Source organism: Sceloporus occidentalis, unplaced genomic scaffold, assembly GCF_023333645.1.
Source record: "Sceloporus occidentalis isolate IW3139 unplaced genomic scaffold, rSceOcc1.0.p SCAF_15, whole genome shotgun sequence".
Classification (NCBI taxonomy): domain Eukaryota; kingdom Metazoa; phylum Chordata; class Lepidosauria; order Squamata; family Phrynosomatidae; genus Sceloporus; species Sceloporus occidentalis.
Window position 1 is genome coordinate 7,025,354 of NW_028316995.1, and position 27,836 is coordinate 7,053,189.

Sequence of the window (27,836 nt, forward strand, 5' to 3'; positions counted from 1 at the left end):
CATGTCGTACATTTAGGACTCTTGTTCCGGCATACTCTGTTGTTCCAATGTAAATGGCGCTCATGTTGTTCCACAGGATTGGTCAGCAGGAAGCTAGCGATTGTACAAACCAAAACAGCAACTGCACAAATTATCTTTAATTTTTACACTTTTACAGTTAGACTATTAGATAATGCTTTCCACCTGCTGGACATTGATGTAGAAGTGTGTTTATTTAGACACTTTTTTTTATTACAGAAACCTAATAAGGCTGGTAACATATTCTATATACCTTGATCTAGTTAGTTTTAATAGAAAATAAGTTTAGTTTTACATTTTTCTACCTCATTTTTTAATATGTCTAAATAAAGTGACTTGCGGTTTTATTGATGGACTACTCCCATTTTCTAAAATACCTAAGTTTGCCAAATGCTAGTTCATACATGTGCCTTGGCTAGTGGCCTTGGGCAACACCACCTGGGCATGATTCTGCCAGTTTTCAATGACTAAGGCCAATGCTTGCTGACCCCACATATGTTGTGTTACCACCAGAACTAAATCATCTCTAGAATACTGTTAGTTTGGTGCAGGAAATATATATATATATATATATATATAAAGTTATATATATTTATAATATATATAAATATATATATTTATATATATATATATATATATATATAAATATATATATGTGTGTGATGATGGATACATTTATTTTATGATTAGTGAGATTTTTTAGTGAGTAGTTTTTTAAAGAATTATGGATAATCTAATGGATAATATATTTTATTTCAAAAGTGAATTTTTATTCTTGCTGCATTGGAAATGTGTAAAAATGAAAATTTATTTTAAAAAAATGTTTTAAAAACTCACCTGTCAATAATAGTTTGTATAATAAGACATCACTGCGTACTTATTATTGTGTGTACATATATATATATATATATATATATAATTGTCAATGCATTACCATACGATCGGTATAGAATAAAGAATAAAGGAAAGCTAATCCAGACAGCCTGAGGTGCCCATTTGTTTGAGGTTGTATAGTAATCGGATATAGGGGGTACACAGCGGTCTCATTTCTCTCCCATCTCCTAATCTCCTGTAGGGATCGCTCATTGATAATGGAGAAGATCGCTTAAGCACACAGCCTGTTTGGGGGATCGTGGTGACGCAGGCTCTGGGCAGGCACATCGGGGTAACTCTCCGGGCTCTTTAACATGCAGGCAGCAGCCCAGCCTCCCACGCCTGCAGCTTCTCTTTAAATAGAGCCCGGCGCAGCAGCGGCTGTTATTGAGCTCGCAGGATTCGGCTCTAAAACAGCTCTGAATACGGGAGGCGACACAAGCACCGGCTCTCTAAAGAGCGCAGACACGGGTCCCCTTCTAAGGAGCCGCATCCTCAGCATCTGTTACCGAAGACACACCGGGCAAGGGGCGGGGAAGATGCCGCCCGTCGTGGTGCTTCTGAGCCTGTTGTTGGGCACCCTGGAAGGTAAGTTATCCCTGGTGGATGCGGTGATGATGGGGAGAGGGCGGCAGGAGGGAGCTTTTAGCAGTACCCTGGAGAGAAGCCCCTTCTCAGCAAGGGACGCTGAGCTCAAATCCCTAGCTTCAGCACCAAGGACAGATCAATGGGATCCAGTCATCAGGATGGAGAACAGATTCTAGAATTCGGTTTGGAATTTTTTGGGGTAAAAGTTTGAACAATAAGTCTTTCGGGGCTGGAGGTATCTAGGGCTATATACATGCACAGCCAAGTCTAGTGGGTTATAAATGGAACCACCATATGTAACAATTAGGACAATGTGGCACCCCATTGAACAGGGTACAGATCCAAGCTGGCTATTTCCTATACTGCTGTCACCAATCTGTTAAACTGCTGCTTCTTTTTTTTAGAGACAGTCATACAATATTAATATAAAATCATTTTCTTTGTTTTATACACTAGAAATCACAACTGAATAGGAGCTATTGCTTAATTTTCGATACCCACGAGAATCCCAAGCTTAACAGTGCTGATTAATCAGACCCTATATAGATAGAATCTATATGCTCTGTTTCTTTTGAGTACCTGGAAATTGAGCTATTTCAACAAAGTAGAGTTGAGGAAAAGACCCAAAATGCCATTGGATTTCCAAAAACCCATGTCAATTGCATATATTATCCTTAATGATATCTATACATTTCCCAAGTGTTTTCTTGATAGCTCACTAAATTCATTTGCTACCTAAATCTGTACATATATTTCCATACGATAGAAAATGTATGTGGGGGTTTAAATACTTTTCAAATCTTAATTCCCAAATGCAAGCATTTCTTCCTGGCTGTATGTCACGGTAGGCTATTATTATTGGTGTAAGGATATGTTAATACCTAGATTTGATCAAGTACAGCTTTTATTACAGTGCTTAATAATAAAAAATACTTTGTAAATAACAGGGTGTGTTGTTTACTAATAAGAGGGACGCCTAGTGGCTGACAGAAGCACTGCGGCTTTTACATACACTACTGGTCTAAGATGGCTGCAGCCTGATGATATCCAGATTGTTTTCTAGTGATAGAAGTTAATGATATATACAAAACTGTATTTCCATGGAAATCACATATTTACAGTGGGTATATAAGTACCAAAGAACAGTTTTGTCCAAAAGAATGTGAATATATATATATAAATCAGCCACTTGCTAGTACACCTGATCTCAAGCAGAAATACCCATACAATATAAGGGGTTAATCTCTGTAACCAGAACTGGACGGCTTGACAGAGATGAAGAATTTTTTTCCAACTGACTTTTTAGGAATGTAATATGTGTACGATTTTGTTAATCCATTACACTTGAACAGAAGGGAGATGGATCGCAGTGCTGGGATCTGTAATTAAACAGGTTTACTGCTGTCAAACTGAATGTAATTCAAGTTTATCAATAGCAGTCCCTTTCTTTCTGCGTAGTGTATACAGTAGGGCCATATTTTAGACTGGACTCATTCCAACCATTTTTTTTATTTTCAGTTTGGCTTATCTAATGTCAGATTCTGTTCTATGGATAAGTTGTAGAAATCTTGTGTTATATGTTTCATTTCTAGCATATTTTCAGATACTTGTAATCATTCTAGAATTCATTATACTTTGGGCATTTAGGGCTCTAATCTAATGGTCCTCGAATTTCCCATTTGCGTTATCTGTTAAAAAAACATGATACAGAGATAAAAATTGACTAGCTAATCAGAAAGTGGGGGTCAGGGGCGTGTTGGAAAATATCAGATCTTGGTTACATATTGTATAGGATGAGACAGATGATGAAATTAATTAATTTGTTTTTTTTCTCAGTTAAACTGTTCTTGACAATCACTATGATTTAGGGATTTGCCTAAAACTTCACTATGTTTTGACTGCAGTCTGGAAAACATTTTCTTTATTATGAAGAAGTACAATTGTATGTTAGGGTTCCCTTATATTCAAAGTGTTGTGGCCCCCAGAGATGCTGTCTCTTGGGAGAAGGGGAACCTGTGTCTCTTTTAACACAGACCTCTGGTCCCCGGGTCCCCGGGGTACCTAGAGTACTGAGATGTGAATGATCAGCCCCTGTAAAGCTCAGGTAATTGAGGAGATGGATGGAGGCTCCTGGCTGCAGCACTAGGGACAAGGATCACAGGAGGTGCAAAGCGAACAGATCATCTGTGACTTGGGGGCCACTCGCAGCATAAGCCCCCTGCAACCTATAGTATTACACCACTAGAAAACACATGGGCTAAATATTACATTGCCCAAGCAGCGCATCAGGCGAATATAAATATTCCTACTAGAATCACATGTAGCTCCCCAGTTCTTTTTGATCTTCATCTCCTATGATCATCTGCCAGCCTGAACAAACACTAGTAGGAGTTACTCACCAGGAGAAAAAGCCCTCTTCTGCTTGTCATTTTAAAAGACTTTATAAAGCAAAAACATTTTGTCCAGATCTAGCGCTGGCAGTTTGTAACGTGAACAGCTAAGGCTGGGTCCCTTGGTTTTGCCAATCCTGCTGCTGACCTGGATTGTAGTAATTTAAAGATTTTTGCCGCCTTGTTTTTTAAGTCATGACATCTGACATTTCTGACATTTGTTGCTGATAATGCAATCGTTTCAATCGCTTCTTCTATTCTATCAGCTTACTAACAAGGGTTCAAATGTCTGAGGGTTATATATGAATATGATAATGCAATTATGTGTATATTTTTATTTATATACATTACTTTGATTTTACCATAAACTAATTATCCTATCTAATGCAATTGGTTTTGGGATTACCACTACGAGGGGAGAACTATATATATATATATATATATATATATATATATATATATATATATATATGTTTAAGCAGGGCCTGTCTCACCTGTTGTTTCTGTAAGTCAAATTGTTATGTTATATACTACTTGTTATGTCCTGTCTACCCTTTGTACAGAGCTACGGAATTTGATGGTGCTACATTAAACAATAAATAATATATATATTTGATATGATTTAACTAAATATTATATATATATATATAAGTGGCTGGATGGAAAAAAATGTAATTAGTCCTTTATGCTGTAAATGGGATTGTGAAATGAGCTTTTTATTGAAGTATATAGTGTTACTTTCTTAAAGCTGGAAGGTAGAGGAAAACGCTAATGCATCTGTATATTAAAGCCATTCCGCAAGGTATATATGCTGTATGAAAGATCAATGTACATTACCCATCATATATTTGCTAGATAAATAAATTACTATTCTAAGTTATTTGTTAGTAATGTAAAAGATTGTGATTAATGTAAAGGATTAAATGTCTTTAGGTGGGTTTAGGGTGATGATAACCCACTTCTTCAGAGAAGCCGAACCATCTTAGCTGCTAGAACTTCCCTGTCATTGATACAACCCCCACACTACCTCTCATCCGTCTCTGTGCTTTATGTTTGTCACCTCATTCCCTCAAGATTGTCAGCTTGTGAGCCGAGCCTCTCCACCGAATGTATCGGTTTGTCTTAGTCTGTCAATTCTTGTCTTGTCAGACCCCTTGAATTTATGTATTGTATTAAGCGCTGCGTAAACTATTGGCGCTATATAAATAAAAGATAATAATAATGAGTGCTAAATGCACCAGTGTTGGACATCAATATATATTTTTTCAATTAATAAGTGTTATTGGAAGAATAACCTTTCATTTCGGTAAAGGAAACCATGTTCAGTTACATTTTGGGAAGAAGTTGGATAGTTGCCATTTAATGCACAATTTACATAAACTGCCTTCATTTTACCCTGATTTTACACGTATCGGGAATGTATTGTTTTTTTTATTGTTTCTGTTGATGAAAGTAGAATTTTCATTATTTCTCACCAATTGGTTGTTGATCCATGCATACAAATTACAATTTAAACACCTGTTTCCGCCTTGAATTATAAAAGCCATTAGGCAGTAAGTAATGTTATATCACAATTAGAGCTTAGTAATCAGAACAATCGATTCCTTAAATAAAGACCACACATTCAGTGACTGCCTTTCAGTTAATGGTTTCAACTCTTATATGTGAAGGACACTGAGTCACCTCCTTTGATTTACAAATTAGTAACAACCACAATTAAAAATTGAAGAAATGCAATGCATTGTTATGATGCATATATGTGTTTTATATATACGTGCCTAGCGAAGGAGAATGTCTCCAAGCAATGTATTACCTGTATCACACTGAAAATAATGTTTTAAAAGCACCGGTAGTTTGCAGTTTTCTTTTTTATATATATATATTTTCAGGCAGCTGCATATTAGCCATTTGTATGTGTTTTAGCTATCTTACTTTGGTTGAATCTACTAGACAAACTGCGTATCCTACTGCCTGTGGTAAACAATAAATGGCTGAGTCTCAATCACCCAGCCTGACATTTTGCCTATAGAATAATTATACAAGCAGAACTTCATTAGCATTTCCATAAAGAATCAGCTCGGTGTGGTGATTCGGCAGGGAAAATCACCCAAAATATCACATGACTGACAACAATGGCGGCCTCCGCATCTGCAAAAAAAAAAAAAAAAAAAGACATAAATGAAATAACCGTATTTGTCAGACTTAGCCTACTTTACTGTACAGAGCTCTGTTTTATGCTTAAGGAGAAAAATAATTATTTTCCATTGTACCTCCTTTTAAAAAAGGCTCTTTATTTGACATCTATGACTGGCTGCCTGTAATATTTTTCAAACGTGCCACCATTTGCATTTGTACTTACCTGTATAATAGAGTGTGCATTATTTATTCTGTTATTGTTGAGAAAGTCCTATATACAAGGGTGACATCAAGTCATTATAGAGAATGTACTGCGCTCAACTGAACAATAAGCAGCTTTCTCTGACGGCAATACGGTGGGCATTGCAACCCTGAAGGCATGTGAGAAATTTTACCTTTTAAACCATTCATGAACAGATGTGTCCCGATAGACATGCACGTTAAGTGCTATTCAAAGGACTGAGTTCAGGCAGATTGTTTCAGTATTATGAAGAGTTAATCCTAGTGAGCTTCTACTGCAAGAGTCAGAGCCGGCCTTAAGTATTCTGGCGCCCTGTGAGGACTACTCCTCTGGCGCCCCCCCATCCCCTTCTCACTGCCCCCACCTCTGCCTCTTCTCACTGCTCCACCTCTGCCCCTTCTCGCTGCCTCCCCCCCTGCCCCTTCTCACTGCCCCCCCCTCTGCCCCTTCTCACTGCCCCCCCTCTGCCCTTTCTCACTGCCCCCCTCTCTGCCCCTTCTCACTGCCCCCCCTCTGTCCCTTCTCACTGCCCCCTCCCTCTGCCCCTTCTCCCTATCCTTACTTACCTCGTTGACGGAGTCCCGCGGTGGGAGCGGGAGGCCTCCGTCTTCCCGCTCTACCGCGGTGCACGCTTCACAGCTGAGCTCCGGAATAATTCCGGCGTTCAACATGAAACGCCGGCACCGTGACGGAGTCACGGAGAGTGAGGGGCGCTGAGCGGTCTCTGAAAACTTCATGAGCGACCGCTCAGCGCCCCTGCCCGGGACTTAAATTGAAACATCTTTTTTGTTTGTTTGTTTTAACTTTATTTAACATCCTCCGTGTTAAATAAAGTTAAAACAACTTTATTTAATATGGAGGATGTTAAATAAAGTAAAAAAAAAAACAACCCCCCCCCCCCGATGCTTTAATTTGTCCCGGGCAGGCGCCCCTGTTGCCATGGCGCCCTGTGCGGCCGCACAGGTCACACACCCCTAAGACCGGCCCTGGCAAGAGTAGCAGGGCTGGCCCTGCATAATAGTGAATAGAGTCCTTTGGTACCAGCTATAACATTTCATAGGAATATGGGTTCTATACAGCGCTCATACAGTACCTGATCCTAATAACCATTTTCAGGATTGTTTCAATCACTTGTATCATGCATATACATGATTCCCATGAAATTCACAAATCCCGAGCATGTACCATTTAACCTCTGTACTCATACATGCATATTGACATGTTCTAGTACTAATGTGCGTTGTAAACACTTTGTGTATAATGAGGAAAGGTTAAACGCAGAAGATGTGCGATGTTTGGGAAGGCCATGTTATGCCGCAGTTAACTTATTAAGAATTGGTGATGTTTTATGGTATCGTAACTTAGCCCTAAACAAAACCTGTCATTTTTCAGTTTGGTTCGATAGATTAACCTATATAAGGTAGGTTATATATATATATATATATATATATATATATATATATATATATATATATATATATATAACCTACCTTATATGTAAAACAAGGGGGCTGCCATTTAAAATTTCTGGATCTGCATGATTTGTCCTCATCATTAAGTTATTCCTCTTTGGTGACTGACCCCCTTTAGTGCAAGCTGATTGTAACTATGGAACGAGGAGAAAGAATAGCCAGGGAAAGAAATTATTAAAATACTAGTTTTGCCATGTTTTCCCTTAGATCTCAGCTTTCCTGAAACACATACTGTATCTCCAAAACACCTACAAAAACCATGTGCTATAGCTATAAATTTAGGGATACTGATCTCCAAAGTAATCACTACCGCAGTACAACCCAAATAAATAAATATAAGATATAAGACATAGTCATGGCTGGCTATTAATGGGTTAAGGGGCAGCTTCCATTAAGCAGGCACTGCATGATGGTGTAAGTTCATCCAAATTCTACATAAAACGTGACAGTGGATTTAAGGTAACATTAATTATTAATAGCAAGACTGGAGATCAGACAGCATATTCCTACAGGAACAGATCAAAGCATCTTGTATTATGAGCATGGAATAATCATCCCTGAATTAAATAATGTATTTCTCATTTTGTGTTACCAAATATAAATGTTTACAGGCAAAGTAACGGAAGGGTAGCTAAAAGCAACAACGTCGCTATAAAATATGAAGCATTAATGACAGGAATCCATAATGACATTTTATTTAGAAAGTTACAGAAAAGCTCAGATCCAAAAAATATCTTGGACTACCTTGTGTGCTGAGCGCTTTGGTCTCAAGAGCTTACATTATTCGTGTATCATATTTTCGGACTATCATTGTTCAGTCATGAGAATTGTACAGACCAATGCTAACATCATATTGATTTTGTTAAGTTAGTCTTGGGATTTCGTAACACTGTATTCTTCTGGAAAGGGAAGATCACTTACTGGATTAATAGGGCAATAGCATTGACCAGGCTCTAATGATCATTGGAATACAGTAAACATGACACACTAGGAGACCTATTAATTGGTAATAACCCGGTATTTCCACCCCATTGAGTGTTACTATGTGTTATGTTTCATCCAGAAAATGTATAATGTTTGTATCCCTAATGTTTGGAAATCCCTGACTATACAGCTTTCTTTTACAGTAGCAGCCCATTTTGCGTCTGCTGGAATAAGTTAGGAAGCCTTAGTATAAATTAGATTTACCAAATTGCTTTCAGCTTCAAAAGAGCACACTGAATTCAACACAAATATATTGATACTGAAAAAAACAGGCATCTGGCTGAAATTCTTTATTATAATCTAATGATGACAGTAAATATACACCTTTGTGTATGATGTTTTTTTTCTATTTGTTATATTGTATCATGTTATATTCTTCATCGGTATAAAATATATACATTGTTAAGGTTTTTTTCTTATAAAATTCTTTCAGTTCCTCAATCAAATCCTCACTTGTAATAAGGTTTTAACAATTCACAAGGAAGTTTGATTTGGCAATAATATGAATGTCTCCTATCATAGAAAAGGAATAATCTTTATATAGTTATAGATTTCTGTTAGCATAATGAGCAGGCACTCACTGCTAACGGAGCTCAGTCTGCAAAAGTGCCAAAAATAGGGGAATATACTTACCTGTTCCTCACAAAAGGAGTCTTGGATGGCATCCCAGAAGTACAGGAAAATGGGGGAGTAAATTTGGCACAGATAATCCGGAAAAAACTTACCCCTCAGCAACAAGGATTTGGGGCCTAAAGAAAGAAGGTGCGGTAAGATTTTCTTAACAGAGCCCTCCCAACATTAAAATGATGCAGAATGATTTCCCTACAGAGAAGCAATGACAATGGTTAACAGAGATTAGATTACAAATTAAAAAAGACATTGCTTCTTTTAAAGGCTTGGAAGATGGAATAGCTGAATTGGAAAATAAAGTGGATTACATTACTGAGGTATAGAATTAACTTCTTGCTACCTATCTGGCTTTAAAAAAAGATGTTGGCAGACAACGAAATAAGATACTGGATCTTTAACACCATTCAAGAAGAAATAATATCTGCTTACCAGGTGCTCCAGAATCTATTTTGGGTAAGGTTTCAAATTAATTTGTGCAAGATTTTTTTTTGCATATTTCCTTCGATCGATGTTCCAGTAGCAGATATTATACTTGACAGAACACATAGGCTACGCAAACCCAATGGAATCCCTACAGAAAACCAATGGGATGTATTAACCAAAATTCATTTCTTTAATCTAAAAGAACGGATCCTTAAGTGTCATATACAATGCAAGGAATCCCCTGAAATATATGCAAAATTAGAATTGTATTCAGACCTTTAACTGGGAATAATCCAGAAGAGAATTGGCACCTGTTACTTTATATATCTATATTATTCTGACCTCTCTGTGCACTTTGGCAAAAGGGGCGGAGCCAGAGAGACAGCCTTTCCCCCATTCTGCCAATCAGGTTCTGCCCTTTTGCTGAAGTTCACCTGGATGCCATGTCATCGGAGAAGCAGAAAAAGAAAGAAGAGAGAAGAACAAAAAAATTCAAGAGAAGAACCTGAGCTGCGTAGCAAGTAAAAAGGTTCCAAGAGGGTCTGTCCAATACTAAAAGAATACATTAAACATTTAATAAGCTGTAAAAATAACAATGACTCGAGTGATGTCACCATGACATCATAAGGGTAAATATCCTGTTCCAAGAAAATGTAAAAATAATGGTCAACAAAGTGTAAAAAAATAATACAGATTTAAAAGTGATTAGTTTTCCCAAACCTTTATACCCGCCATTAGCAGGAATGATGTCTAAAAGGCTACTGATTATGCATCTACAATACTACTAATGGTAGCCTAAAGTGAAATGTCTTACAAACTAGCTCATGATGTGTACTTTTCCCCAGAACAACTATTGAGGTTGGGTTTGAGACCAAATGACATCTGCCCAAAATGTAACTCTTTGATTGCACGCTCATTCCACTGTCCATTGCAGTGTCCTCAGGTCCAAAGGTCCCAGGTGCATAGTTATGTTACTACAAACTAAATTGCATCCTTCCCACTGTTGCCCGAAATGGCAATGTTTGGTATAACAGACCTGCCACCACTCACATTATTCCAAGCTAAATTATACCATTTGTTTAGGATGGATTGGGTGGACTCCACACTGACAAAAGAAAGTCCACTAAGAAATTCTTTACCATGTGGGGTAATTATATTGGATACGTTGGATACTAATGTTCAGTCCTTAGTCGGGTCCACATCTTGGGGCAGTCTTCAACTATTGAGGGGTAGGACCCCCATAATAATACTACATGCTACATGATAGGGACATCGGTCCGAGGGGAACAGGGGTGACGAGGGAGCAGAGGGATAATATGTTATTTTTTCTTTCTCTTTCCATTAAATATTTAACAACTTGGGACATTACTACTCATCAAGGGCAGAAGGGACAAGGTGACTTATCTACGCAATGCAGTATTTGACATGTAGGGAGCAGTGGGGTTTGGTTGTTCATTCTTTGTTTTAGTTCACATATTCTTTTGAGTTTTGTCTCCATTTGAATGCTTGGATCCACTCCAACTGTGCACAGCCTAGTATGTAGCATTCCCACAGTGTGGGACTAATATATTTGGCCCCATTGCTCTTGCTATTTTTGAATGGTTGTGTTTAGGCAATATTGTTTTTCTGTAAAGGAATATTGTGCTGCGCAGCTACTGTGAACATGTGGGGTGGTGTGTCGAATGGCAAATGCTGTGTGATGTAACCTTAATGTGCCTGATATGCGGGACTCTTATTTGGCCCGCTTTTTGTCACTGCTTTTCTTCTTTTCCTTCTCTCTTTATTGTACATTATGTGATATAATTTTGTATTGTTTTGTAACATGACATATGAAAGAGCAGACAAAGCAATACATTTTTTTAAAAAAAAATTCAAAATAGGTGCGCAAACACCTTGTTCCCTTCCTGCTACAAGTATACCCAAAGTACAAAAATAAGAAAAAATTGTCTAGAATGTAAGGAGGGCATTTTACACCCTTATAAAATAGCAGTCAGCTACTTGCACTTACTATTAGCTTTTGTAGATAAGTAAAAGATTTTTTTAAATAAAAGTTAATAAAATATGAACACATATGATTTATGAAAAATCAAACACAATTTCTATTTTTATAATGTATTATATGAGATGATCAAAATAATGGTATCTAAAGAATAGATATTTGTGTGGGTACAGCAAATGAGAATGAAGAAAATGACAGCTAAACACAAATATCACAGAAATATTAAAACAGTCATTCTCACGAAGGGTACAAATCGGTTAATAGACATCAAAAACACGGAATATCTGACACATTCAATTCAAAATACAGTTAACATATATGATCCTAACTGGGCTCCTTTGTCCAGAATTATTAACAACGAAGATCTTTAATTAGTTTGCTGAAAAATAACAAACTAAACAAATTACTGAAAATATGAAAGTATCGGTATAGAAAATACTATATATATAGTCTGAGATAGTTATTTACTAACTCACCATTTAGGTTTAAGGTCAGAAATATTTGGTTCTTTTTATTTTAGCTGTTTGTTTTGTTACATTATAATTGTTTTATTAATATATTTAAAAATTATATTGTTTTATTAAATTATCCTTGTCCCTTGTTATGTTAACATTGGGTTAATTATCTTGTGTATAAATTATGTGTAAATAGATACTTTAAAATTCTAATTCCCCCTCTTTGTTCCTAACAGGTGTCAATAAAACAACTGGGATATTCATATATGTAACTTCAAAGTCTTCTCTTGGCAGACAGCTTTCTCAGTTGCTTTCATGTGGAAATCTGCTTAATATTTCTCTTTGTCATTTTTGTCTAATAATCTAGCCATTTATTTTAATATATTTCAGAATACAAACATAACTCCTGATTTATTGTGTTCTATTCATTTTGCTTTTAATAAACATTGATCACATCACATAAACATTATCACCCAGCGAGGCTCCATTTTTGGTGACATGGTTAAATGTATAATGAACCTTAAAAACTTAATTACATTTTTATTGATGACACAGTGGAAATACATCCAAAGCTGAAAGGCATGATTGGGGGAAAACCTCCTGTTTTTCCACTATCTTGAAAACTATGATCCATCTCCTTCACAACCTAAGCAGAAGAATTTCCAGGGGAAAGCTTTTGAGAGCGAAAACTCTATGTATTTCTATAAAATATTAAAACATTATATACAGATGCAAAGAATTTCATTCTCATCTTCTACGTTGTCTTAGCAGGGAGAATGTTTTACTACTACTTCTAATGTGAGAAGTAAGAACAGTAGAGGGTTTATGTGAGCATTTTTTACTTTTCTTTTCTAGTTGGTGCGGCTCCATTGGATAAAGAAGAACATCCTGGAGAAATGGTAGGTTATTATTCTTTTTTATTTGTCTGTGATATTGATTCCAATATTCCTGGCTCCTTGGTTGATCCCCTGGGCATCTTATTCTCATTGATCTGAAATCACAATCTGCTATATAAATGTCTCAGTCGATGGACTACCACTTTTGGTCTTTGAGATGTAATCATAGAAGGGAATCCATTTTTAACCCATCTGTAGATAATCTAAAAACATGTTTTCTTTTACTTGTAAAATATCTATTATCCTGCTGTCAGTAAAATCTAACTGCCATTGTCTATACAATCCATGATCCACCAAACCACAAAGTGAAGACAGTGGGAAGTGTACTTTAGCAAAAACTTGGCTGAGGGTAGTTTATATCATAGTAACATAGTTCATAAGGTTGAAAAAAGACCAAAGTCCATCAAGTTCAACCTATATACATATTGTGTCCCTACTGTGTTGATCCAGCGGAAGGCAAAAAACCCTTATGAAGCAGATGCCAATTGCCCCATACCAGGGGGGAAAATTCCTTCCCGACTCCAAATATGGCAATCAGAATAAATCCCTGGATCAACGTTCTGTCCCTATTAATCTAATATCCATAACTTGTAATATTATTGCTTTCAAGAAACACGTCCAGGCTCCTTTTGAACTCTTTTATTGAGTTTACCATCACCACTTCCTCTGGCAGAGAGTTCCATAATCTCACCGCTCTTACTGTAAAGAACCCCCGTCTGTGCTGGTGTAGAAACCTTCTTTCCTCCAGCCGTAGAGGATGTCCCCTTGTTATAGATACAGTCCTGGGTATAAATAGGTCCTGGGAGTGATCTCTGTACTGCCCCCTTATATATTTATACATAGTTATTAAGTCCCCCCTAAGCCGTCTTTTTTCCAAACTAAATAACCCCAATTCTGATAATCTTTCTGGGTACTGTAATCCTCCCATTCCCCTTATTACTCTGGTTGCCCGTCTTTGAACCCTCTCCAGCTCCACTATATCTTTCTTGTACACTGGTGCCCAGTACTGTACACAGTATTCCATGTGTGGTCTGACTAGTGACTTGTACAGTGGTAGAATTATTTCCTTGTCGTGGGCATCTATGCCCCTTTTGATGCACCCCATGATTTTATTTGCCTTAGCAGCAGCTGCCTGACACTGGTCGCTACAGGTAAATTTACTGTTAACTAAAACTCCTAAGTCCTTTTCCATGTCAGTCGTCCCCAGTGTTTTCCCGTTTAATACATATTCCCAGCCTGGATTTTTCTTCCCCATGTGCATAACCTTACATTTATCTGTGTTGAACCTCATCTGCCACATCCCAGCCCAAGCCTCCAACCTATGCAGATCCATTTGTAATCGTGCGCTGTCCTCTATTGTGTTAACCACGTTACAGAGCTTAGTATCGTCTGCAAAGATTGATACTTTACTATGCAATCCCTCTACAAGGTCATTAATAAATATATTAAAAAGAATAGGACCCAAAACTGACCCCTGTGGTACCCCACTAGCAACAGTCACCCACTCAGAGTATGTACCATTAATAACCACCCTCTGTTTCCTATCACTGAGCCAGTTACTTACCCACATACACACATTCTCCCCCAGCCCAAGCATTCTCATTTTATGTACCAGCCTTTTATGTGGCACCGTATCAAATGCTTTGGAAAAATCAAGATATACGACATCCAGCGATTCACCCCGATCCAGTCTTGAGCTCACCTCCTCATAAAAGCTGATCAGGTTAGTTTGACAGGACCGATCCCTTGTAAACCCATGCTGATATGGAGTCATACATTTATTTTCATTGAGATACTCCAAAATAGCATCTCTTAGGAAACCCTCAAACAGTTTACACACAACAGAAGTTAAACTAACAGGCCTATAATTCCCCGGGTCACTTTTTGTCCCCTTTTTGAATATTGGCACAACATTTGCTATGCGCCAGTCCTGGGGAACAGACCCTGTCACTATAGAGTCCTTGAATATTAGAAATAGGGGTCTGTCTATTACATTACTTAACTCCCTTAGAACGCGGGGGTGAATGCCATCTGGACCTGGTGATTTGTCTATTTTGATTTTTTTTAGGCGGCACTGCACTTCTTCCTGCGTTAGACAGGCGACATGTACTGAGGCATTTATCTCATCCTGCTGTATATTACCTGGCATTTCATTTTCCTCTGTGAATACAGCAGAGAAGAATATATTTAATAGATTAGCTTTTTCCTGATCCCCATCTATAACTTCTCCCTCATTACTTTTTAAGGGGCCAACGCTTTCATTTTTTTTTTTTTTTTTTTTTTCATGTAATGTACTGGGCAGATTCCTTACTCTCAGTATAACCCATATCCACTTGAAATATTATTATCCCAAATATAAATTCCTTCCAACATATTCTTCATGTCTGGGGAAAAATCTTTACAATATTTCATTTTTTAAATGGACGTTCTTTTTACTTTTGAATGGGGTATGTGGGTGACTTGTTTTTTTGCGGCTCATTAAATGTGTATCTCTGCATCGCACATATCACCTCCCTCGTTTTACAGGTCTAAATATGTGCTTATGCCATATATATATAGTGCCAATAAAGCCACAATAATATTTTTTTTGCATATAACATATTTTATGATTTCATGTTTGTGACCCTTTGTTCTAATGAGTGAATGGGGAGAGAGTACTAAATGTTATATAGATTTAATAGGAACTTACATTAATGTAGAATATGATGCCCTTTTAAATCCTTAATCGGAATAGTTACTGGAAGATAAAAGCAGGCGTTGCAAAAAACCTTGACAACAAACAATATGAATTTTAGAAGATATTTTTTTTTATATATAATTCAATGGCAAATCCCCCAAGTAATTATTGTAAATTACCCATTCTATAGGATTTGTTTGTATTGAGACAGAAGCAGTCTGTTTAATTATTCAGACCTTTTCTTACTATTAGCTAGTAAGATCAGTTACCAGTTACCAAGGTGGACAAAGCAGTTTAACTGGTATTATCTTTTTTATGACATTTAAATATAGGCAATGAGGCAGCACGATGCCTCTTTGCGGCTCCCTTTGTTCCTGCAGGTTTTTGGTCTTAACTCCATCTCCTTGTGTGTTGTCTTGGAGATTGAAGACCTCATGAGCTAGTTATAGAATAGCTTATCATTGGTGAACCTTTTGTGAAAAATCAATTTAAAACATGAGTAAGGGGGTTATTGTGCTAGGAAAGTCAATATTTGGATGAGCCAACATGTTCCTGACTTGCTGTCTCTTGTGTGGGGAATGGTTAATGAGGTTGGAGAACCTGTATTCTTCCCAGTGTTGTTCCACTGCATCCCTGACCTAGAATATGTGTTTAGGGCTGTGGTTCGCTTCGCACGCTTTATGAAAATAGCAGAATGTTTCCGTAGCGGTACTAGACAATTTCTGGTTCATTTTTGATAGAATTACCCTGAGGTCTGGGCAAATTGTTTTATAACTGCATTACAAATTAAATAATCTGCATGGAAGTCACTTCCCAACTGGAAGTTCAAAGTGATTCTCGTTACATTCTCTTGCACTGTAGGGCACAATACGTATACCATTTATTCATTAGAGGTTAAACTGTATTAACCATCAAGATTTTTTTTGTTTCTATGGCAACTGCCTATCAGTGCCTGCTTTTGTGTCACACAAAAAAGAACACATTTTATACAATTTAATAACAGAGTGGGTAGAACAGCTCCGTTAGTAAATCTGTGTTATAGGTCTTTACTGATTAAAATAAGCAATACTATATATTTTATAATATAAATATTTTATAATATACCGCCCAAAGAAAACACGAGTCTTGATTACTTTAATATTAAACCTACTGTCGAAGGCGCTGAAGCTTAAGAACCTCAGTGCAGTCTCTCCTCTGTGGTCCAACAGCTCATGTCGCTGATTGTAGAGGATTAGAGGGCTGCCATTTAGTGACAGGAGAGCTTTTCCACTTAAACCAGTGCACTTTCTGCGCATGCACATTGGTAGTCTCATTAGACCCCTGGAATGCTCATAGTGCCAGTGTTAGAGCTGACTGGCAGTAAATATATCATGTTACAAGACTTGTCCATTCCTGGGAACTTTTAGGCTCCAGCTACACTTGCAGGATGCGGCTAAGACTACCCGCCAACGTCAGTGGGCGTTCCTGCTGACCTAGAGGGACACACCCCCATTTAAGGGGGAAATGGCCCGGGAGCGGAGAATGTCAGGACCCTGCTTCTGCGACCCAGAGAATTTGGGTGTTGACCCAGGGAAGCGGTGCTTCTCCCCGAGTCTCCAAGCAAAACCCGGAGAGTTCCCAGGTATGGGCATGGGTCCTGAGAGCCAAATAGCTGCTCGATAGGAAAAGTGGGAAATGAGTACACCGGGTATCCTGCAGCTGCAACTCAGCTATAATATCCTTTAAAGTGCATACAATGGCTGGAGTGAGCCTTTAATAGTATAATGATTCAGATTCTTACGAATTGCAAATTTACAGGATCTTTGTTAATACGGCGATTCATACAAAGCCCCAAAAACTAGGCCAATTCCCCACAAATTGGACAAAAAGCGAAGCCCTTCATCTGAGGACAATATGACGGCACATTGTCCTCAAAATGGTGGTGCTTGTGGTGACATCCTCTCCTCAGATTGGAAGACTGGGGCGATGACATCACAGCACCGCCACTATATTGCCCTCATTTTATGTGAGGGCAATATGGAGACGCTTGCAGTGATGTCACCTCCTCCTGACTGGAGGATAGGACGTCACTGCAGCGCCACCCTTTTGGTGGAAGTTGCCAGCTTATGTTCGTGGAGATGCAGACGAAAAAAGACGATTAAGGATTGAAGATTGAAGAGAGAGAAGAGAAGAGAGGAGATAGAAGATGAATAAGATGCAGAAGAAGATGTGGAAGTGGTTGTTAGAAGTGGAAGCAGTCGGCAGAGAATGTGAGAGAGTTAACGAAATGAGAGAGTGAGTGACAGTGTGAGAGTGAATGAGAGTAAATACGGGTACCGGGCAATAAGTTTAGTTCCCGGATTAAAAATGCCCCTGAATCTTTGGCTGAACCGAATGGGCAGGAAAAAAAATCGTTGCCCGAAAACGAATGGGCCAAAAACGAACCAAAAAAATTATTTTTAGCCCATTTGTGCATGTCTATTGGTATTATACTGTATTTTTGTGATTCTTGATCCCACTCAACAAACAAGATTCAGGGTGTTTCTGTGAAATATGGGTCAGTTAGCCTTTTTATGACTTAGATGGAAACCACTTTTAAACTATTAGAGATTAATGGTTAAAAAATGCACTGTGGTTAAAATTAGACATACAATCTTATCTAGGTGGCAGATGTTAATATCAAAAACTCAGCATGTGAAACTGCAATTTTAATTAAGAGCATGAAATGGAGAAAAGAAGAGAAGAAAAATCAAAGTGTCCCTCTGAGCTTTACAGTAAATATAAGCTCAGTCATTAACGATTTGCTTCGTGACTGAAATGGTTTTTTGTCAGTAAATTTTTGTAAAAGCCATTAAAAACATGGGTATGTATCAGAATAGAATGTACTCAATTTGATATAAACAAGTTCAATCAGGATTTAGGGAAATGCAAACAAACCAGAGTTAGACCCTATAGAGTGGTTTATGGACAAACAGCAAGGATGTGTTAAGGCTCTAGGGACAAGGATATGGAAATAGGGTAAAAAGAACATTTTCATAAAAATAACATCATTCTAATGAGATGTATCAAAGTTTATGTGCCCTTTCTGTCCAATACGATCTTATTAGAAAATGTATTTGCAGTGACTCATATCCATTGGGACATGTATCTCGCAAATGACAAGATAACACATCAAACCCTTGCTAAATATTAACAAGAAACGAATCCATTTTTAAAGTATGGCTTCATTTAAGTACTTGAGTCTGTGAACACGATAGTAGAAATGTAAGTCTGGACCACTCAAGCGATGAGCGAGTGCTAAAAATAATCAACCTTGAGGGCAAAACGCATTTACCAAACAACACAGTCAGCGCTCACTATCCAGTACTGAAACACATTTACAGAAAAGGGGTGCCTAGAAAATACACACAAGGAAAGGATCATTTCATTGTATAAGTATAGTTGACAATCATATTGGTTAGTTTTGTTGGCCATCAGCCAGTTTGCTTGACCAGTTTTGGATAAACTTGTCTTCTTCAGAGGCGTCATAGTTGATATTTTGTTTGGAAGTTGTCATTTCAACTGAATTGGCCACCTTAAATTCATAATATGGCCTTTATGTGTGACTTGAAACCAGTCAATAGCCGTCATCACAAGAGCTGTTGCCACCTGAACACATAATATGGAATAATATGTGAAACGCATTGTAAGAACATTTTTGCATTGGAGCTAGGCCATCACCTAGACCTTATTTATGTTCTGTGTTAAAATTACTGAGGTGGCTGTAGGCTTTTAAGAACGCTTTATAAAAAGCCTGACATAATTAGAAAATAAATAACATTTAACAAAATGTCTATTCCTCATCTATTTTACTTATTTTCTATAATCTGTAAAAGAGGACAGAATGGAGAGGGGGTGTTATAGAAACATTTCAACACAAGAAGCGATTTAGCAAAGTAAAAAAGGGAAGTTTATTTCAAAGAAGAAGAAATGTTAGAACAAGAGATCAAAATCTACAACAAGAGCATCAGAGAGATGTAAATTTGACTTTACTGAGAGGAGCGTAGATAAGTCGAAAAGCCTCCCAGGTAGAAGTTGTTAACACAGTAAATCATTTAAACATGCATAGGATAGGCATATGACTATCCTGAATCTAAGATGAGACAAATGAAAGTCATTACAGCAGGAAAAAGGGGTTCTTGGTGTCTAATTCTATGTTTCTATGTGAATAAACATGTCATAATGAAACGGAAGCTAACAGCTGCCTCGCATTGACATCTAATGTTCATTGCTTTATATGACTTCTGGTAATATAGATTGCATTCTGTACATTAAGATATTGTGATATGTCAAGGAAACACGAGTTAACAGAAAGTTGTTTTCTGTGATACATGAAAGATGCATTTTAATTAAGGCAGACTTATTTCGGGGCACGTCTTTACTATAAAAAGAAAGGTTGAAAGTTAACACCCCTGTTTTTAGCCTTATAAACAATTAAAATTTAGACTGGGTTCGAAAGGAAGCTGGAGAGACTAGGAACTGATTTTTAAGGACTAAGAATTTGTGATTTAGTATTCAGTGGCGATTAATTAGGTTAGATTCTTAATGTAAAAATCAACAGGCACTGAATGTGCTTTGATTAAACATTCGGTTATGCTAAATATAAACTGCCTTTTTTAAGTTTTTCAATGAAATATAAATTGTGTCTGTAGAGTTTCATTTTTGCATAATTGCACTCATCTGTCATAAAAACAGGAGTGAGAATTGGGTTAGAAGTGAACATTCTGAGATAGTCCAAACATCCACATTATTCTGTACAGTTAATGCATTAACTTAAACATGAAGCCCTATGGGGTATTATAGGTGTTTTTAACCAATATGAAATCTGAAACTTTCAATGAATAATAAATCCCCCAGGGTATGATGTTCATGTCCCACTCATCCTGAAGTCAGTATTTATCTAGCCTTGGATCCATGCCTGTGGAGTAAAAAAATCAATAGATTTATTACCGGGTTAAGTACCTAAAACTCCAGGAGATTTGGGAGCATGTCAAGTACACCAGTGTCCTCAGGGCCCCTGCTCCCCCCGGGCATAGTGCTGTGTATGCATGAAGGTGTCTGGGGACTGTAGCCCCTGAAAATCCAATATGAGAAAAGAGAGAGAATTTTTTGTTTTTTTTTTAACTTGTGCTTCTCCAAAGCAGAGTAAATGATGGTAGCAAATATGAAAACAGCAAGACCAACAATGGAACAGGTCTTCAGTGTCACTTGTGCTAATAAAATAATTTGTCCACTGTTCTTCTTATGCCACCGTTGTGCATTTTCTTTGGGAAAAGTGTTTGGTACACTTACAACGGCTTTTCTATAAACTAGTACTCAAGAATTGAGTTCTCCTCGAATGGGAACATGACTAAGGAGGCAAACATAGGGAAAATGTATCTTCTTTGGTAAACTGGCAATGCATGACCTGTTAACCTATATAGACTCCCAGGTGGACCCAGGCAAACCTACCGAGCTTCACTCTTCTGTACTTTGACACTAGATGTTTCTTAGGAATTTTCAACAAAACCATGGGGTGAAAATCTCTGATTTCCACTTGAGAAATATAACATCAAGTTCTATGGTCAAGCTGGGGTTTATTGAATAACAATCTTTTGCATCTGTAGTCAACAGTTAGTCAACTGTAATGCTTGTGGCTTCTGCATGTAATGAACCATGAAGTAGATTAGACAAAATTGGCAGGAAAACTACGGTGATATTTATTCTACTGATGCTGCATGGAAGTTGGTAGTCAGGAAAGGTCTGTCTATTGAAATAAACAGTCAGCTCTTTGGTCAACCCCTGCAACATTTCCTGGTAAACAAAAAATAAGTTCTTAGGTGGGTTTGTAAATAGTAAAGAGTTTGGATTTGTAATGATTACAGTTGTCCACCATTATTGCTATAGAAAAACATTCTAATTGGTTGTACATTTATTTCTAGGTAACGCGGTGTATAGTAGAAGTACTTTCTAATGCTTTGGCTAAACCCAACGCACCACCAATTGATCCAGAATGCAAGGAAATTCTGAAAAGTGAGTATTTTCAATTATTTTTTCAGCTCATAACTTTGACATTGATTTGTCCAGTTGTATTAATATCTGGAAGACTGAATGATACATAGCTTACTTTTCAAAATTTGTTTTTATATATATTTACAAATATTTATTTTAATAGCCCTATTCATGTTCAAGGAATAAACGAAAATATGCCAAATATTAGCCTTAAAAATCCTTACAATTATTGCGTCAGGCATACTTGACTAAATGTTAGCGCTATTTCAAGGGTTTTGTACTAGATTTTTTTTTCAACAGAACATCATTAACTTTTGTATAGCTAAATTAAAATTCAGCTAAATCTAATTATGATCTTAGCTCCATTCTCCTATTTTCAAAGATATTATTTCTGCTGGTCTGGAAATGAAAAGAAAAACTGAGACATGAAATTAACATCAAAGTCAAATGTCATAAAAAAGTATATACAAATTAAGTTGCTTTGTGCAAATGGCTTTGCTATTGTACTTGAAACAATGCACGGAAGAAACAAAAGTAAAATGTTTAATGTTCGATTGTAAAAATGGAAAAATAGCATTGGATTGGAATAGGAAGGGTGTTACCCTTTTATTTACACATATAATAAGAGATTGGAAGCACAAATTACCTTTCATTTTGAATATTTCCTAAAAAAATAAAATTATATAAGAACATATTTTTCTCTGTAATAAATAATGATAATGACTGAAGATGTAAGAACTGTGAAAAGAAAGAACACATTCTGGGCATGTTAGATACCGATCAGTATAAATGTGGCATATTCAGTAATCATCAAATTTAGATGATTACATTTGGAAATAAATCAAAGAAACCTAAAAGTGGACGAAAGTACTTGGTAAATTCGGTGTTCATAGAACATCTTTTGATTGTAAATGGGATTGAACGTCAAGTGCATGTCTTGAGTCTCCTGCAAACTGCATGACTTGCAGAAAAAAATCATGGTATTTATTGGAGTAGTGACCTTTCACAAAAGGTGCCCATATGAGATGGGCTATGGTGGCCTTTAAGATATAGGTTTATGGCATTTTAAAAGAATCCATTGTCAAGAGCAGAAAATATTGAATATCTATTAAGGATATCAGCAATGGGATAGTCTATGTGACTGCTGCCTGGAAAGTAACAGGAATAGAAAATATCAGCCAAATGGGACACAATTACATTTAACAAGTCGATTCCTGTATATTAACAGTAACTTTGTCGCTGATGATTTGCGCTATTGGCTGTACTTGTAGCACTTGATATAATCTCTGGGATTGAAGTTCTATAAACAGGGTTCATGACTTTAAGAATTGGAGTTAGACTTGGAATTCCATATTCACATGCAAGCCCAAACTATCAAAATGAGAATAGAATTCCCATGGAAAAAAAATGTTGGTGTACTAAGTGTAGAATAGCGCTGGCTTCTGCATTAAAACATTGTTAAATCTTGCAAAATGGCCAAAGTTTCCAGGCCCAAACAGCCTTATTCAAATAAGGTTTCCATAAATGAGGAAGATAATATAATTATCCAGATATTCATTCTTACGTTAAAGTATATATTGTTATACCTTTTATACAGGTATGTAAAGGTCTGCAATAATTATATGTAAGTTCTTGTTCTCTAACATTGTAAGCTTGTTTTAAGGTACAAGGCTTGGCCGCAATGAAAAGCAAGGGGAAATTCCACAGTTTGAAACAAGGAACCTCAAGGAAATGACCCTCACTGATAAGCACCCACGTGAGACCAGTGAAGAAACTAAACAAGAAGCTCCAGAAAACAACATTTCACAGGAACAAGATGAAAAGAAGAGGCATCATGAACAAAGTGAAAGTCATGAGAAAGAGGAGGAAGGGAGAGACAAAAAGAACCATATTGAGGAAAATGAGGAAGATACAGGCCATTCCAAAGAAAGAGACTTTATAGAGAATGAGGGAGAAAATAAAGATCACAAAGACCATTATGAAAATGAAGAAATAACTAAAAAAGACAAGGGCAACCTTGAATCAAGACATGATATTTTTGATAAGAAAGTTCACACATCGGATAAAAGTGTGGAAGAGTTCTCTGAGGAAGGTGATAAAGAACCTAGAAACTTTGAGGAAATAATGAAGAGACACCATGGACATATAAACTGGAAAGAAAATCTAAAACGCCCAGAGGAACATCAGACTTCTCACTCCTATGAAGTATCTGAAGAGTCAAAGGAAGGAGAAGATGAAGATAAAAGAAGTCATAAACCAAATCATGACTTTGGCCAAAGGTTGCTTGGTTATGAGGAAAAGAGAAGCCATGAAGCTGAACAAAAAAACCACATTGACTTACATGAAGAACAGCCATATTCCCGGGGACAAAAAAGATATTATGGATTAAACTCTTTTGAGGATGATATGAAAAAGAGTCATTATGATAAAAGAACACACCATGAAAACCAAAGCTCAGGAGAGTTAAAAGAAAAGAGACATTTTCATAGAGGTAGTGAAGAGGAAAAAGAAAATAGTAACCAAAGCGATGAAAGTTATGAAAATGAACCAAACAGACAGCATTTCGAAGAAGAAGAGGAGAAAAGGCTCCATGAGCAAAGAAAGAGATGGCCAAATGGACGAAATCCAACAGCAAGATACAATTATGAACAAAGCAATGAAGATAGCAATGAAAGTAAAGACGATATTGACAAGCATTACTTTAATGACAGGGGTGACAAAGATAATCTATTTGCAAAAATTAGGCATCAGAATGAAGGAGAATCACCATACAAGCATGATGTGAAAGAAGACAAGAGGCACTATGTAGGTGAAGAAATAGTAGATGAGATGAAAAGATTCTACCCAGGGTATTCTGAGGAGAAAGAAAAAAGACATTATAATGAAGAATTAAGAAACCATCACTTTGGGGGAAGTAAAGAAGATGCTGATGAATCAAACTACATTGACAATGAAAAATTCAAACGCCATTCTGAAGAAGAGGGAAGGCCAGTCAATAAGTATGGCCTCGCTGATAACCAACTTAAATGGAAGAACAAATATTTTGATAATGATGACTCCCAAATTTTAGACAGTGAGGAAGAAATCAAGCGTAACATGCAAAGCAAACACATTTTTCCTGAATACAGTGATTATGACTGGTGGGGAAAAAAGCAACTCTTGGAAGATATGAGTCATGGTTATGGTGAAGAGAGAACCTCACCCAAAATAAACAAGTTTGAAGAAAAACGGCAGTACGACAGAATGGATGAACTTGCTCAACTTCTTAATTACAAGAAAAAGTCTGTTGAGATTCCAGATTTCTATGAATCTGAAGAAATAAGAAAACGTAATTTTAACGAAAGAGGGAGTCTTGGACGGAGGCCTTTAACGGAAGAGGAGGTAAAAAAACATCTATATTAGTTTTAAATAATGAGAGAGAGAGGGGCGTGGGGTGGGGTGGAGGGATAGATAAAGTGTCCAAATCCAGACAGTGAAGCCTGTGGCAAGGCTTGTAGAAGATGTTGGTGTCTATGGGAATTTAGTAAAAATGTCCACTACAAAGCCTAATGGTGGCCTCCACTTGAAATGAGTTTCATGCTTAATAAAACATTGATTATATCACTAAGAAATATCCCATTTTGTCATAACTCATTATTGTTTTCCCTTTCTGCGTTATTCATTTTTATTAATTTGCAGTATCACAAGGTGCATGTGTTACGCAATAGCTAAACTCTCATGGGATTAAATGCAATTAAATGAATGAGGTCTCTGTGTCTGATTCCAGTTTTCTAATGGCTAAAGCATCAAAACATATTATCCTTCTTTTCACCCTACCCATCCACCTAAAAAATAACATCACATTGTGCTGAGCTGCATCATTTTAGTACGAGCATTTCTTAAAAGAAATCTGACTATGTTATAGTTTCTGGAATCGGAATAGAGAGCTTCTTACAACTGTTACGTTTTGCAGTTCAGTATACATTACTGTGTGTGTTTGCAGACATTATAAAGCAATATGTGCGTATATTGTAAATCCATCTTATCATATTAATGTCCTACTCTCGGGATTTGCAGAGTTAGACTATCCCAAATTAGTCTACTCATCAAGGCCTTTCCTTGACCAAGTCGCACCCCAGGCGAGAATATTCTCTTGAGCTCCCCCTGTCGTTCTTTAACATAAATGGCATCATACCCAGGGGCAGGGAGTAATTGCCCCCTACTCTCTGCAGCTTTGTCACTGCTCGGTGCTCTGCTCCCTGCATGTCATTCTGCGCATCACCTCCCTGGCTCACGTACTCTGATTGTGTATGCTTGCTTATAATGTTAAACCCCAGGCGATCACACATTCACGCATATTCCAACACGATACTCTGACAATCAAACAAAACACACACTCTAATACTATATGAAGACACCCCATACACATTCACTCTAACACCATAGACTAACATTATACATTGACACTGCTATACACACTCACCATACACAAAAACTGTACACCGACACTCCCCCACATGCTCATTCTAACACCGTATATTGATACCTCACACAGCTTAGCATTGTACACACATATACACTCATTGTAGCACTGACACCCACAATCTAACACTGTACACTGACACATACGCAGTGTAATTTGTACACTGTCAACTCCCAAACACACATATACAGACACCCACACACATCAGGGATAAGCATAGACATGGCTCATGGGAGACATTTTCACAGTTGCTGTACCCAGTGAAGGACGCTATCAATTATTTTAAAATTTAAAAAAAGACTAAATAGTGCCCCTGGGTTAAACGTGTGAATCAGTTTATTCCCTTTAGGCCCAAAATAACAACAGTAATGGACAGTCAAAATACCACATGTATACTGCCCTTACAAATGCATGCCTATAAACACACACGCATGCATTAATGCTTGCCCTTAGACACACCTTCAAAACACACACACTCTCTCCCCCTTCTCATTATTTCTTCCCTCCTTCTTCATCTCTCTTCTTTATCACTATCATCTCTCCTCTTTCTCCCTCTACTTTCCTGTTTTCTTGATTCCCATGGTAAGGTTGTGAGGTCTGTTTCATCGTCTGTTTTTGGTATCAACTGCTAGCACACTATGCAAGGGAGCAGTCAAGCAGAGGTCTGTATGAACAGGACTTGTACTTCAGTTAGAGGGAAACCTCCCCAACCGGTCCTGCTCCCCAGGGATGAGTCTCCCCCTCTGATTAAGGCATCCCAGGCCTCCTGGGACTAAGACCGGCTCTGGTACACATCATCTTTTGGTGGAAGCAAGTTTTACCTGGCATCCCCAAGGGTAGAATTAAGAAGGATACGAGGGTAAAGACAGAAGTTAATTGTTATGCAGGTTTTTCAACTAAACTTTGCTATAGTGCAATAAAATATATCTTAATGTCAAACCAAATCTCAAAAGTCTGAACTAAGATGAGACCAAGGACTGATTAACGTATCAGCGATGGGAATAGTAGATGGGCCAACTTATTCTTATTGGCCATCAAATTATATGTTTTTATTTAGGTTTGTCTTTTTTTTTTTTAAACAATACTTTTCTTACTCAAACAATGCATTTGATTTTTTTTGTAGGAAAAGGAGTTAGAGAATCTGGCCATTATGGATATGGAGCTGCAGAAGATAGCAGAGAAACTCAGTCATAAGCGGCAGGGCTGAGCCACTTAAGAACTGCAATAACTCTCAAAGCTCTCCTATATTTAGTTACATTCCTTGTCAAAATCACTGCCACTTCAAAAAAATAAAAAAAACAAATGTTTAGCGAAGGCAAGCAAAATGTAGTTTCTTGTTCAGAAATAGTATTTTACACTGTCTGAAATATTCCATGTGCTATTGATACCAAGATAGCATGATATATAGCATATATTCATTAATATACAAGAGACATTTTAATAAGCTTGTAATAATGTTTGTGTTTCTGTACTTTATTACATTTACGTTTTGAGATTTGAAATAATAAAAACGCAAATTAATCTTGCTTAGTGTCTCGGTTTTATGTTTTTAATTTGGACAAAATAAACTACTATACTTGCTG

General features: G+C 37.2%; 1 protein-coding gene across 1 annotated transcript; it reads left to right on the forward strand.

Moving 5' to 3' along the window:
* Positions 1-1,430: 1,430 nt before the first annotated feature.
* On the forward strand, positions 1,431-27,460 carry LOC149303198 (secretogranin-1-like). Its single transcript, XM_089481374.1, has 5 exons — positions 1,431-1,479; positions 13,065-13,108; positions 21,722-21,812; positions 23,455-25,172; positions 27,377-27,460. The coding sequence occupies exons 1-5, from the start codon at positions 1,431-1,433 to the stop codon at positions 27,458-27,460; spliced, it is 1,986 nt and encodes a 661-aa protein (XP_089337500.1).
* The last annotated feature ends 376 nt before the right edge of the window (positions 27,461-27,836 follow it).